At 29.9% G+C, this 13517-nt stretch overlaps 1 protein-coding gene across 1 annotated transcript; it reads left to right on the forward strand.

Moving 5' to 3' along the window:
* The first annotated feature begins 5893 nt into the window (after positions 1–5893).
* LOC126676695 (endochitinase-like) lies at positions 5894–8841 on the forward strand. Its single transcript, XM_050370958.2, has 3 exons — positions 5894–6374; positions 6720–6867; positions 8312–8841. Exons 1-3 carry the CDS (start codon positions 5927–5929, stop codon positions 8679–8681), a joined length of 966 nt encoding a protein of 321 aa, XP_050226915.1. The 5' UTR covers positions 5894–5926; the 3' UTR covers positions 8682–8841.
* Positions 8842–13517: the final 4676 nt, after the last annotated feature.

Consider the following 13517-nt stretch of genomic DNA (forward strand, 5'->3'; position numbering starts at 1 on the left):
TACACGCCCCGCCCACGTTTAACAGATTGTCATCCCGTGTTCAATCCGTAGCTATAACTAATATTTTCCTTTATTTAAAATGTTCAACATGAACATTTACTAACACTACATCTCAAAGACAACTCTTACAATTATAAATTCTTATACCCGAAACGCCGTTGAAAAAAGATTCGAGTGATTTTTTTTAATAGAATTAATTCGTTTAAAGATCATCATCGTTATCCAGTGATTTATCGATCCCTATCAATCAATATACCGAACGTTATTCAGTGATCATGGCGTCGCAGGACATTGGCCGGCCTCTACCAAAATTTGGAGAATGGGATGTAAATGATCCTGCCTCATGTGATGGATATACTGTGATATTTAGCAAGGCTATACATGAGAAAAAAGTTGATGGTTGTGCCCAAAACAAACACCAAAAATTAGAGACGATGGAGTCAAGAAACCTATTAAAAGATGGCTTAGTGGTCTTGCATAGTCTTTTATCTAAAATACGCTGACTAAGAAAACTATTTAACATTGGGATTTTTAGTTGGTTAAGATCAAATTATAGATTAAACTTCATGTTTTAGGTAATTGTTAAATATTACAGTTTGCACTATGTATGGTGTGACAAACTATTGTTGAGAAAGGATATTTGACATAAGTTGTATATTAGCATAATAGATTAGTAAAATTGTGTTTCTTTTGTTAGGTAACACTAGATTAAGATTTTATAATAAGTCTGTTTTCTTTGTTCCATTTAAATTGTTTAATTAACTTTTGATGTTTACATTGATAAATGTGACATGAGTATTATATTTCTATTCATTAAATCAATTGAAAATGAGAAATATTTATACCCTAAAAAATGGGTTAATATATGATCTAACAAAAATCCAAATATCCTTGTAATGATTAAAATAATAGCTTGTCCTTAAAATAATAAAAAACAATGACAATACATCATATATTTAAGGTCTAATTGGTACAGATAACTTATATAAGAGAAAGAAAACAAAGAATAACAAAAAATGATAAACCTAGATGAGTTTAAGAAGACATGATATGTAGCTAAATTGGTTGAAGTGTGACATGTGGGATTAGAATTTTTTTAAATTCATTTTAATTTGAGGAGTCTTGTTATGCAATCTACATTAGTTATTATAAAATGAATGTATGGATTTATTTATTTAAAATTGAACTTTTTTAATTTATATGATTCATTTATAATAAATGGAATAGATTTACCGAACATATCCCTCAACTTAAAATATGCTTGATAGAATTCCAATCCTAACATGTGACATGCGGCTAAATTATGCAGATTTATTTTTTATTTTTTTAATTGATTGACATTTATCGATTAAGCGCAAATCCAATTTATTTATTTTGTAATTAAAAATTAAAAATAGATTGAGAACTTTTAAACAACAAATATGAAATTGTTTATGCGCTATAATAATTTTTTTTTGTTTTTTCATATATTTTATTATTTATTTATTTTTTATAATTTTGTTTTGTCCTTTCTATGTGAAATGTTTGTTTTCCCTTTTCATGAAGGATTTTTTAGACGATGATTGTATCTGCTATTATGACTATAGTTTCTGATTTCAAAAATCAGTTTGTGGCGATGGAGAAGTTTGATCGAAAATTGTATTTTATTGGTGAAATCGTTAGATAATTGTTTTATATTTATAAGTGAATCTGCAATCACACATCATGTTGTATGTTTAATGTTAGATCATTAATTTTAGTTTTCAATTTTTTTTAAATTTCTTACAAATTCTAACTGTATTATGATTTAATACAATTTGATAAATAAAAAAATTGTCAACTAAGGCAATCATACAAGATTTCCACCAATGAGTATTTGAAAAATCTAAAATTTTATTGGTGTTGAACTATTACTGCACATAATTTTCATCCCCTTCATATCATCAAAATGGAATTTTTCTTTATTTGACAATGGCTTAATATATTGATCCTTGAATGTGTACGCTTTTATCTAAACTTAACGTATTATTTATTAAACCTTTAAACTTGTTATATAATTTCATTTGACTATTGAAATTAATAAAAAAGTAAACGTTCAATATCTTTGTACGTGTCCACCTGACACTTGAAACACTTTAAAAGACTGTGTGTTCAAAAGGGTTTAATGTTTATTTATTTATCAAATTTAGGGGTCAAATAAAATTGTTTAACAAGTTTAGAGGTTCGATAGATGAGATGTTAAGTTTAGAGATTGGATGAATAAAAAGATACAAATTCAGAAATCAAACTATATATTTAACCATTTGGCAATTGTTTTCTTTTGATTCGTGGACATATAACGTTTTTGATGTTACGACAGCATTGGAAAGGAGCCTTACATTACTGGAAAGATATTGTTTATATTCCAAATCGTCAATAATTAAATCTCCAATTTTAAATTCAGTTATAGTCAATTTTTTAATAAAAATAAAAATAAATAAATATGTTATCATGTTCGGCACGTAAACTAAATAAGCTTTGTTACATCATTCGTATTTACGACTTTTGAAGTAATCATAGTTCATTCCTATTTTTAAAAAGTAAAAGATTAATCACTAAAATAATTATGGAGATTTGTATATATATAATTAGAAAGGAGGTGGCGTTTGTGGAGTACATAAATTCATGCCACGGCATAATAGTTTACTGTCAGCGTTGATATCATTTGAATTATAACTTATTAACAACAATTATAAAGGTTAATACTTTTATTTATGTGCTTTAAAATATATTTAGTTATTTTATTAATATTATATTTTTTAATTATTTAGATAACAAATCAATCCACTAGAGAAAATAATTTAATTTTTTTATAATAATTTAAAAAACTAATAACATTAGAAAGAACTTTTAAAAAAATAGTACTAAGTTTTTGTAAAACTTAGTTAAGGGTAACATTTATTTTATTTTTATTAATTAAGTTTTGTTATTTATTGCTTGAATATATTTTACATAAATAATAAAATTACTTAACAAATCTAATAAATATCTTTATTTAATATTTATCTATTTATTATTCCGTCATATTTTGGATTTATAAACTCAATATAGGGTTAAATATAAATTCATATACCAACTTTGACCTAATTTGCAATTACAACATAAATTTTTAAATCTGGCAATGTCGGTAATGAACTTTGCACTTTTGACAAATCGATACAACATTTATTTTCCGGGACAATTTTACCGAGTTGGAAGCCGAAAAGAACACGTATACTGACACAATAGATTTTAGTATTTGCCACGTAATTTGGCACGTTTATAAATGAAATCACAAATTTTAGCGTAAGTTGCAATTACAACACTAATTTTAAAATTTTAGCAAAAACAGACATCAACTTTTATTTTTTGGCAAATCGAAACACTGTTTAATTTCCAACTTGTCAGCCTACGTGGCAATCTCAACTTTCAACTCAACAAAAATGTCCCGGAAAAATATCGGTGTATTGCCAAAAGTGCAAAGCTCATTACCAACATTGCCAAGTTTAAAAGTTTATATTATAATTGTAAATTAGGTTAAAGTTGGTGTGTGAATTTGCATTTAACCCTTCTATTTACCTATAATAATTCAATGTCAAAAAAATCAAATTATACGTAAAATCTATGGAAAGCAATCTAATTAAAATATTATAAAATGGAATTACTGTTTGAGAGTTATGGTGATTTCATCCAATTAAATTTCATATTTGATAATTAAACTCTTCAATTAAGTTAATCAATAGAATTAGAGAACAATAAAAGTAAATTGATAATGAGGTTATCAAAACATTTTGAAAAAGATGAGGTCAGTAGTTTTTTTTTTATGAATGATGAGGTCAGTAGTTAAGTGGTTATTTAGTCATGATATTTAAATTGATAATGAAGTTTCTACATACCCACTTATCAAAGGAAGATGACGAGGGTTTCCATTTTGTTCATGTAAAGTTCAATTAAAATAGTTAATATGGAAAGTGCATAATGGCAACATTCTTCTATCATTTGCAAGTTGTAACTATAATGGATTATATAAACCGATTAGAAATATTAATGGAAGTAATTAATTTTATATAAATAAAAATATGATAACCCACATGCACATGAACACATGTTCAAATCAACCACAATCTAATAATTAGAAAATCAGTTTTTTTTCTTTTTTGAAATGTAAGTTTTCATTAAATCAAAGTAAAGCCATTTGATCGGCCATTACATAGATATAAGCATCCGAGGGGGCAATACTCTCTCCATTTCAGACTCATTTCAAAGCCATGAAGAGCCTTTCTAGCTAAATAATCAGCCAATAAATCTGCATTCCTGCTGATATGATGGCAACCCTTACTCCTACCTGAACTAAGCTTATTACAATCATCAACAACTAAACTTACATCATTACAAAACGGCTGAATACATAGTTTGACTCTTAAATTTATACCCTTTTACCCATCTAACTTCCGAATTTAACGTCTCACCTATCGAACCCCTGAACTTGTTAAATAACCCGATTTGACCTCGAACTTGATAAATACGTAAACATTTAACCCCTCCGTACACAATTTCTTGTAGAACGTTTCAAGTGACAGGTGGACACGAAGGGTTCAATAGTTACATATTTATCAAGTTCAGGGGTTAAATCGGATTATTTAACAACTTCAGAGGTTCGATAGGTGAGACGTTAAATTTAGGGGTTAGATGGGTAAAAGGGTACAAGTTCAGGGGTCAAAATATGTATTAAGCCATTACAAAACAGTATCTTGTGATTAAAGATATCAACTGCTATGTCTATACCCCCTCCATTAAAAGTCATGTAATAAGATGCTCCTATGTCTATGATCCAAGAATATTTATCATATAATGTAAAACCACTAAGAGAAAAAATGGAGAAATAACTGAAAATGTTAAAGGATCTCCATGGATGCATTTTGCTATTCCAACAAATTTTCCAGTTGAATGTGATATTTCTATCGTTGTTTTTCCTTTAATAAACTTCAGCATTCTTACTATAGATAGAAATCATAGTTCAAAAAGAAAAACAACAATAAAGTTCTCTCTGAAATTGTCATACCTCGGTCGCTAAAGTCCCAATACAAATCATAGAATAATACGAGATAATCGCAAATGATAGTATGATAGCAATACAAATCAAAAACGATAAATAATATGCAATTACCGACTTAAAACACACTTAAATATATATAGTATTTCTACTCCTATCAAGTATATATTAATCCTAATTGGATTACACTTCCTAATTAGCCAATGATAACAAAATTATCTCTCATTCAAATACTTCACTAATAAAGTCCTAATACAATTAGAATTCTAGACATATTATTTTTAAAAGTTAGATAATATTCTTAAAATTTGGTCGTTCTTTGTCAGAACGCAAATGTTTGGATTTAAAAAGTAAAACTCAAAATTTTGGATACAATTACAATAAACCGTTCGAATTAATTAGAACATGATTGTAAAAATTATAAAAATTGACCGCAATTAATAAAAGGTTTGATTTTAAAAATGACTTTGCCATAAAAAACTGATAAATTTGGTTTAATTTGATTTGAAATTGGGAAAAAAAATTATTTTTCAATTAAGTGTGCTTTTAAAAAATAGAAAATAAAGAGTCGATTCACTTATTATAGAAAAATAAAATTGAACCTTATGAACTAATTAAACAAAAATAAAATTGAACCTTGCGAGATGACTTGTTGTGGTAGAGGTAGAGTAGGATTACATTTCATGGAATGAAATTTTCCACAAGAACTAAGAGGAACTCTATTTATGCAAAGTCAATAGTGAAGCATTAATGAACTATTCAAAAATAAAATTAGCCGCCTTTTTTGAATTGAACTATTCAAAAATTACAACTAATTTACATCTATTTATACATGCATTTCCTTTCATTAACTCTCACATAACAAAAACAAAAATCATGAATACTAACACTCCACTCATCCTCTTGGCTTTACTAGCTTTAATCTTGGTCGACACTTCATCAGCAGAACAATGTGGAAAACAAGCTGGAAATGCAGCATGTCCAAATGGACTATGTTGTAGCCAGTTTGGGTGGTGTGGCTCAACATCTGACTACTGTGGTTCTGGTAACTGCCAGAGCCAGTGCCCCGGTAGCGGCACACCGTCTAACCCTAACCCTAATCCTGGTGGTGGCAGTGGTGTTGGTAGCATTATTACTGCACCCATTTTCGATCAAATGTTGAAGTATCGCAACGATGGGAGGTGCCCTAGTAATGGATTTTATACTTACAATGCTTTTATTTCTGCTGCGAACTCGTTTGGTGGATTCGGTACTTCGGGTGATCTTAATACCCGTAAGAGGGAGCTTGCTGCTTTCTTGGCTCAAACTTCTCATGAGACCACAGGTTTGTTCTTTTCTGTCGGTTTGGCTCGATAATTTTATAATTTGTACGTCAATCATAAACGGTAAATAAAAACAATCTAAAACCTAATTAATATTTAATAAATTGTCGGAGAAAACTTACAAATAATATCTACCCAATCAAAATTTATATATTTTATACATTTTTCATCAAAAAATTATCTTAAAATTGGCTAATATATTACAAAATAACTTAAGATACTTGATTATAGTCTATTTTTATCAATTAAATCCGTAATAACTCGAGATACTTAATTATCCTATTTTTATCGATAAAATTCTGTCTTTTTATTTATTGGGTTTTTATGAATGTTGGACAATTGAATAGGAGGGTGGGCAAGTGCACCAGATGGACCCTATGCATGGGGATATTGCTTTATTAGGGAAAATGATCGGCAAACCTATTGTTCCTCAAATCAATGGCCATGTCCTGCTGGTAGGCAATACTACGGCCGAGGACCAATTCAACTCACTCAGTAAGTTCCTTCTAATTAAATATTATGCATTCATTCCATTTAATTTCTTCTCAAGTCGTGGTAGCTTAAATTAAGTTTAATGAACTTCTGAGGATTATTGTTTGTTATCAGTTTTTGAAGAAATTATCCAATATAATGAATATATATAGCACGTTAATGTAAACATATTTCTCACGTACAGTTACGTGGGTCATGTTTTTTATATTCATTGATTGTTTAAACAAACAAAAATGAAACTTGTCAACACAATATCAATCAATATACTTTTTGAGATAAAATATTTTTATCAACATTAAAAAATGGATCACATTCATTAGTGGCATGCCAACTTTGACTATTAATATATCAAAAATTTAGCTATAATTTTGATTAAGAATTTTTAGATGATCAAAATAAAGATTAATGAATGTAATAAAATCAATGGTTTGCTTGCATGAAAAGTTATAAGACTTTATAATTTTTCAAAATCCACCATCTTTCAAAATTGTTTAAAATTACGCTAGCAAAATAGAAAAGTCTAAAATTTACCCATTTTATTGAAATGGATTTTTTTATATTTTTATTTTAGAATTATCTCGATACATACATTAACGTTTTTTTTATATTCCATACCAATAATAAAATATTTAAATTCATAGATGAATATACTATAATGTAAATAATTCATTCTTTTACATCCAATCGAGTTAAGTAACAAAATTCTATGCAAATGGATGAATATAATAGTGTCACCGTGTCAAGGCTCTAACTAAATAAAAATATCAATCATGCCACATTTTCTTCTAAAGGAGATAGAATTTCTAACACTATTCATCAAAAAGAAATTCTAACACTACAAAGATGGACCGCACTAATTAATAAATATCATACTGACATTTTTCCACACTAAATATAAAAGCAATAAGTTTCCACCAAGATATATAAATACAGTAGTGTGAAGTACCGGTAACCGACTCGAGCTAACTCGCGAGCTATTCAAAATTGACTCGAAAATACTAGAAATCGATTCGACTCATATGGAGTTGAGTTCGAGTTCGAACTATTCATAATTGAGTCGAGTACGAGCTCCAAATAATTAACTCGATTGGAGCTCGCGAGCCTAATCGAGCTTTTATTAATTTACCTTTTTACCCTTTTTATTTATTTATATTTATAATACCTTTTTTTAATATTAAAATATAATTTTTAAATACTTATATAGATAATCGAGTCGAGTCGAGTCGAACTCGAGTCTCAATTATTTTATCGATTTCAAGCTTGAACTCCTAAAATGAAATTCGATCGAGTTCGAGTCGAGTTTCGAGCTTCAGATTTTAGAGTCGACTCGACTCACACCCCTAGTGTGAAGGATCCATTATAGATTTTTTTTTATTTACATTAAAATAATGGACCACACTAAGAAATACTACTGATCACATTGTCTATTGCTTATTGAATTTGCCAGCAACTACAACTACGGTCAAGCAGGCAATGCAATTAAAGCAGACTTGATAAACAATCCAGATCTAGTGGCAACTGATGCAGTAATATCATTCAAGACAGCAATGTGGTTTTGGATGACCCCCCAGGCGAACAAGCCGTCGAGCCACAACGTTATCATCGGACAATGGACTCCGTCCAGTGCGGATACAGCAGCTAATAGGCTGCCAGGCTATGGAGTGATCACCAACATAATCAACGGCGGGCTCGAGTGTGGACAGGGTGCTAATGACAAGGTTGCCAGCAGAATCGGGTTTTACAGGAGATATTGTGACATTTTGGGAGTCAGCTATGGTAACAACTTAGATTGCTATAATCAAAGGCCTTTTGCTTAAATAGTTAAATGTGCTTTTACCATTTAAAAACTATGTAATAAAAATATTTCAATAACCCGTTAGCCTCGGTATGATGGGGTGAGCAAGGCGTTCGTACTAGATTTTGAGGTCGAGTCTCAATATCTTTACTACTTTAATGAAGCTACTGTTGCATCATGCATATTCCTACTGTCAGCTTCATGTTATCAGCTATCGCTTAACCTGATTCAAGTAACTATAACTTTTTTTTTTCAAGTTACTATAACTTATATTCATGTTATATCCATCAACCAGTTGCAAACAAATATGATCAAAGGGTTAAAGTTTTATGCAGTTACTAAACTATATTTTTTTTCAAAAAGGGCTGTCATCTTTTCATTTTGGTATCTGAAGCTTTATTTTTCCATTAGCACGAGATTACTATAGTAATTCATGTCAAAAAATGCTTAAATGGCAACGGATAATGTCGGATAATCATTTAAATTTCCGTTGCCACATAAACCAATTTTTACTTGAATTGCTATAGTAACTTCCGATTGATCCTGTAAAAAAAATTAACTCATAAAACTTAAGAAACTCTTTATGTAAACTTCTAAAAATGGTTCGCGTGTATATGTTGGCTGCTTATTTCCCAACCAAACTATTTTTCGAAAGCCTTTCAAGCGCTTTTCCCTCGCAACAAAAATCTTCATACGACTCCTTTTTGAAGATCGACGATCCGCTGCTCTTATATATAGTTAAGTATTACTAAATTTTCGCAAAATTAAGTTAAGAGTACAATTTATTTTATTTTTATGAATTAAACTCTTTAGCAATTGCTTCTTGAATATGTTTGACATAAATCATAAAATTAAAATTAATAAAAAGAATAATTCAAGACATATGATTGGAATAACTATTTGTTATTTCTTCATCAAAGGTAGAATGCTAAGAAGTATCAATCATACTTTATTAGTACTTATACCTAAAATCCATTGGCCTCAACAGGTGACTGACTACAGACCTATTAGTCTTTGTACTGTATTGTCCAAAATCATTTCCAAAGTATTAACAGCTAGATTGCAGCTGATTCTTCCCCATATAGTTCATCCAGCTCAGAATGCATTCATCAAGAATAGAGCAATATCAGAGAATATCTTGCTGGTTCATGAAATTTTACACCATTTTAAATCTCAAAGAGGACATTCTACTCAGTTTTTAGCTTTGAAACTGGATATTAGCAAAGCATATGACAGGATTGAATGGTCATTTTTATATCATATGCTAGTTAAATGGGGTTTTCATGCAGTCTTTATAAACTGGATTATGGAGATGGTTACTTCTGTTTCATATTCCATTTTGATTAATGGCAACTTAACTGGGTTTTTTACTCCTACTAGAGGCTTAAGGCAAGGGGATCCACTATCCCCTTTATTGTATGTACTCTGTGCTCAAGGATTATCTTTCCTTATTGATCAGGCTGTTCAGTCCAATGTTTTTTCTGGAATTCAAATCAGTAATTCAGGACCAGAAATTACACATCTATTGTTTGCTGATGATAGTATGATATTTACTAAAGTTGATTCTTACTCTGTTCAGGGAGTTCAAAATACATTATCTACTTATTCCAGAATCAGTGGTCAGATTGTTAATTTTAACAAATCTGGCTTGTTTTTCAGTGCTAATACTCCAAGGTTTCTTAAGCAGCAAGTAGCTCAAACATTTCATATTCAGAGTATTGATCCACCTCAGCAATATTTGGGCTTACCTACTTGTATTGGCAACTCAAAAACACAGACTTTCAGCTATTTGATTCATAGAATTCATCAGAAGTTAAATGGTTGGAAAGAACAACTTTTGTCAATGGGAGGTAAAGAAGTACTACTCAAAGCAATCATTTCAGCTATCCCTATATACACAATGATGTGTTTTAAGCTTCCTATATCTCTTTGTAAAAAAATCAATTCTATGGTAGCTGCTTTTTGGTGGGGTCAACAGAAAGATGAAAGGAAAATTCACTGGATAGCTTGGAATAGATTATGTCAAAGCAAATGGTCTGGAGGTCTTGGTTTCAAAGATTTAATCTGTTTTAACCAGGCTTTATTAGCCAAACAAGTTTGGAGATTGCTTAAAACACAAGATTCCCTGCTATTTCAGGTGCTCAAATCCAAATATTTTCCTTCCACGGACTTACTACAGGCAACAATTGGAAAAAAGGCTTCTTGGGGGTGGAGAAGCATGTTACATGGTTTGAAACTGCTGAAATTGGGTTTGAGATGGCAAATCACATCAGGTAATTTGATAAACTGTTTTTCAGAACCTTGGTTACCATCTTCTTATCCTTTTCTTCCAGTCAACTCCAATACACAAATTCCACATCATTCCAATTTAAAAGTTGTAGACTTAATGAAATCAGACCATCTTTCTTGGAATGCAGACTTGATTTATCAATTGTTTCATCAATCTGATGCATTATTAATTCTATCTATTCCTTTACCCCTTCTAGCTCAACCAGATAGAATGATTTGGCATCATAATCTCACAGGCGAGTATTCTGTTAAATCAGGTTATTATATTTCTTTGATGAAACAATTGGATCATAGTCAAACTAACTCTTCTACCCTTAATGCAAAACAATGGAAATTCCTGTGGAACTTACAGCTACCAAATAAGATTAAACTTTTTATTTGGAGAGCACTTTTACAAGGTCTGCCATCTGGTGAAGCTTTAAAATATAGATTACAAATGGATTTCTTATGTCCTCACTGTGGCTCAGAAGAAACCATTGCACATATGTTATTTACATGCCCTGCAATATCTCAAGTTTGGTTTATCAGTCCCTTAGCATTGAGAATTCAACAAACTTCCAATTTACACTTCTCTCAGCTTTGGTTATTATATACAGATCAACTAGTTCATATGGATGCTTCACAGGAAAGTAATCAACTATTTGGCTTTTTGTTATGGCATATTTGGAAAGGGAGAAATCTAGCTATATTTCATAATGAAGTTTTACTTCCTCAATTTGTTTGCAATTCGGCAGTTCAAGCTTGTTTAGAATATAAAGATTGCTGTAGTACAGAAAAGCTTGCAACTGTTCCAAATGTTTTAAATCCATCATCTCATCAATGCTGGATTCCTCCTCCTGAAGGTACCTTTAAAGTTAACTATGATGCTGCCTCAGATAAAGTTAAGAAATTTGGAACAGTTGGTGTTATAGTCTCAGATTATCTTGGTAGAACAATAGCTAGATGTACTGCATTTGTGAGGCATATCTGGGATCCAGGGGCCTTGGAGTGGATTGCTCTTAGATCTGCAATGTGTTTTGCATCAACTAAAGGCTGGCAAACTGTTATTTTTGAAGGAGATGCCATTCAAATACCGCAAATTCTGAATCAAACTCAAGTCTGTCCTGCTGCTATTTGGGGTGTTTATTTGGATATATTGCATCTTCAAACTTTATTTTCAGATGTTCAAGTAGCTTATGTTTCTAGAAAGTATAATAGTAAAGCTCATAATCTTGCTCAATCCTGTAAACTTTTAGTGCAACAATTATTGACATAGGTCTGAGCATAGAGGTTTAAGTTGTATTCAGTGGCTTATTTAATATAATTACCTTTGACAAAAAAAAAAAAATAGTAGCACAGTATTCAAGTGCAACTTCAAGATCCAACAAATCAATTCTGGTCAACGCAAGCCTAACAAAGTAAGCCCAGTAAGCGAACACATGCACCGAGCTAGGAATAGTTTAAAAGCCCATAAAAGCGAGTCCAACTGAGAATCAGTAAGAATAACAAGTCAAAGCCACACATAAATTGAATGTATATATTAATTTTTTATATGTAAAGTACTAAAGCTATACAATACTCGTAGATGGGTTGAATTTTTTCAGAAAGAGTGTAAAGCATATGGATAGTTAGTTACGACAATTCAAATGGTTTCACGTGATTTGATATTGTCATATAAAATTTAATTTCAATTTTAATATAGTTTCACAATTTCATTTGATGTGAAACTGTTTCAAGACTCGTAAAAGTTAATTCCAATTAATTTCATAAGATTTCATACGATTTCATACGATTGCAATTTACAGATATCATATAAATTTATAGAAATTAATTCCAATTTAGTTTTAGACATATTCATAATTTATACAATTGCACAAAGCTTTATTATATGGCTTTACATGATCTTATTTTATTTTGAAAGGATTTTTATAAATCCACATAAGCTAATGGCTAATGCCAAATAGTTTTACGAGGTTTTATATAGTTTGACATTGCTTCATACAGTTTAACATAATTTCATTAAAAAAATGACCCCTAGGGTGCTGTGTCTTTAATGGCTAAAATATAAGTAGGCACCAACATGACTGAAATATAAAAAGACTCTTGTATGGCTAAAATATAAAAAGAGTCCAAATGGTTTGGAGTAAAATTAAAATGACAACTTTTGATGTAAATAAAATAAAGGAATCAAGGCTTAAATACCTTTTGCTAATAAATACTCGGGATGCGAAAAAAACCGATCAAACCGAATCAAAATTGCAAAATCGAACTAAAAAATGTGGTTAATTGGTCCAAAAGTTTAGGTTTAGGTTTTAATTTTGAATTTATATAATTAATGGTTTAGGTTTGGAACTTAAGTTTTAAAACCCGTGGTTAACCGGTTAATCAATTTATAAATAATATGTATTTTTATAAATTAAAACTCTATACATAATATAAATTTTCATATTCTATTTAAATTTTAATGATTAAAATAAAATCAATTTTCTAGTTTACAACATAGAAATCTTAAACATAAAAATATATGTAAAAAATATTTCATTTAAAAATATATTTATATTTTAAGAGAATATATATATAAAAAATTATT

The sequence above is a fragment of the Mercurialis annua genome, linkage group LG4 (assembly GCF_937616625.2).
Source record: "Mercurialis annua linkage group LG4, ddMerAnnu1.2, whole genome shotgun sequence".
Classification (NCBI taxonomy): domain Eukaryota; kingdom Viridiplantae; phylum Streptophyta; class Magnoliopsida; order Malpighiales; family Euphorbiaceae; genus Mercurialis; species Mercurialis annua.

Excerpts from the sequence above, each read along its gene's own strand:
- LOC126676695 (XM_050370958.2), top strand. The coding sequence starts at position 5,927 with ATGAATACTAACACTCCACTCATCCTCTTGGCTTTACTAGCTTTAATC. Across the intron at positions 6,375-6,719 it reads AACTTCTCATGAGACCACAG|GAGGGTGGGCAAGTGCACCA; the intron begins GTTTGTTCTTTT and ends ACAATTGAATAG. Across the intron at positions 6,868-8,311 it reads GGACCAATTCAACTCACTCA|CAACTACAACTACGGTCAAG; the intron begins GTAAGTTCCTTC and ends TGAATTTGCCAG.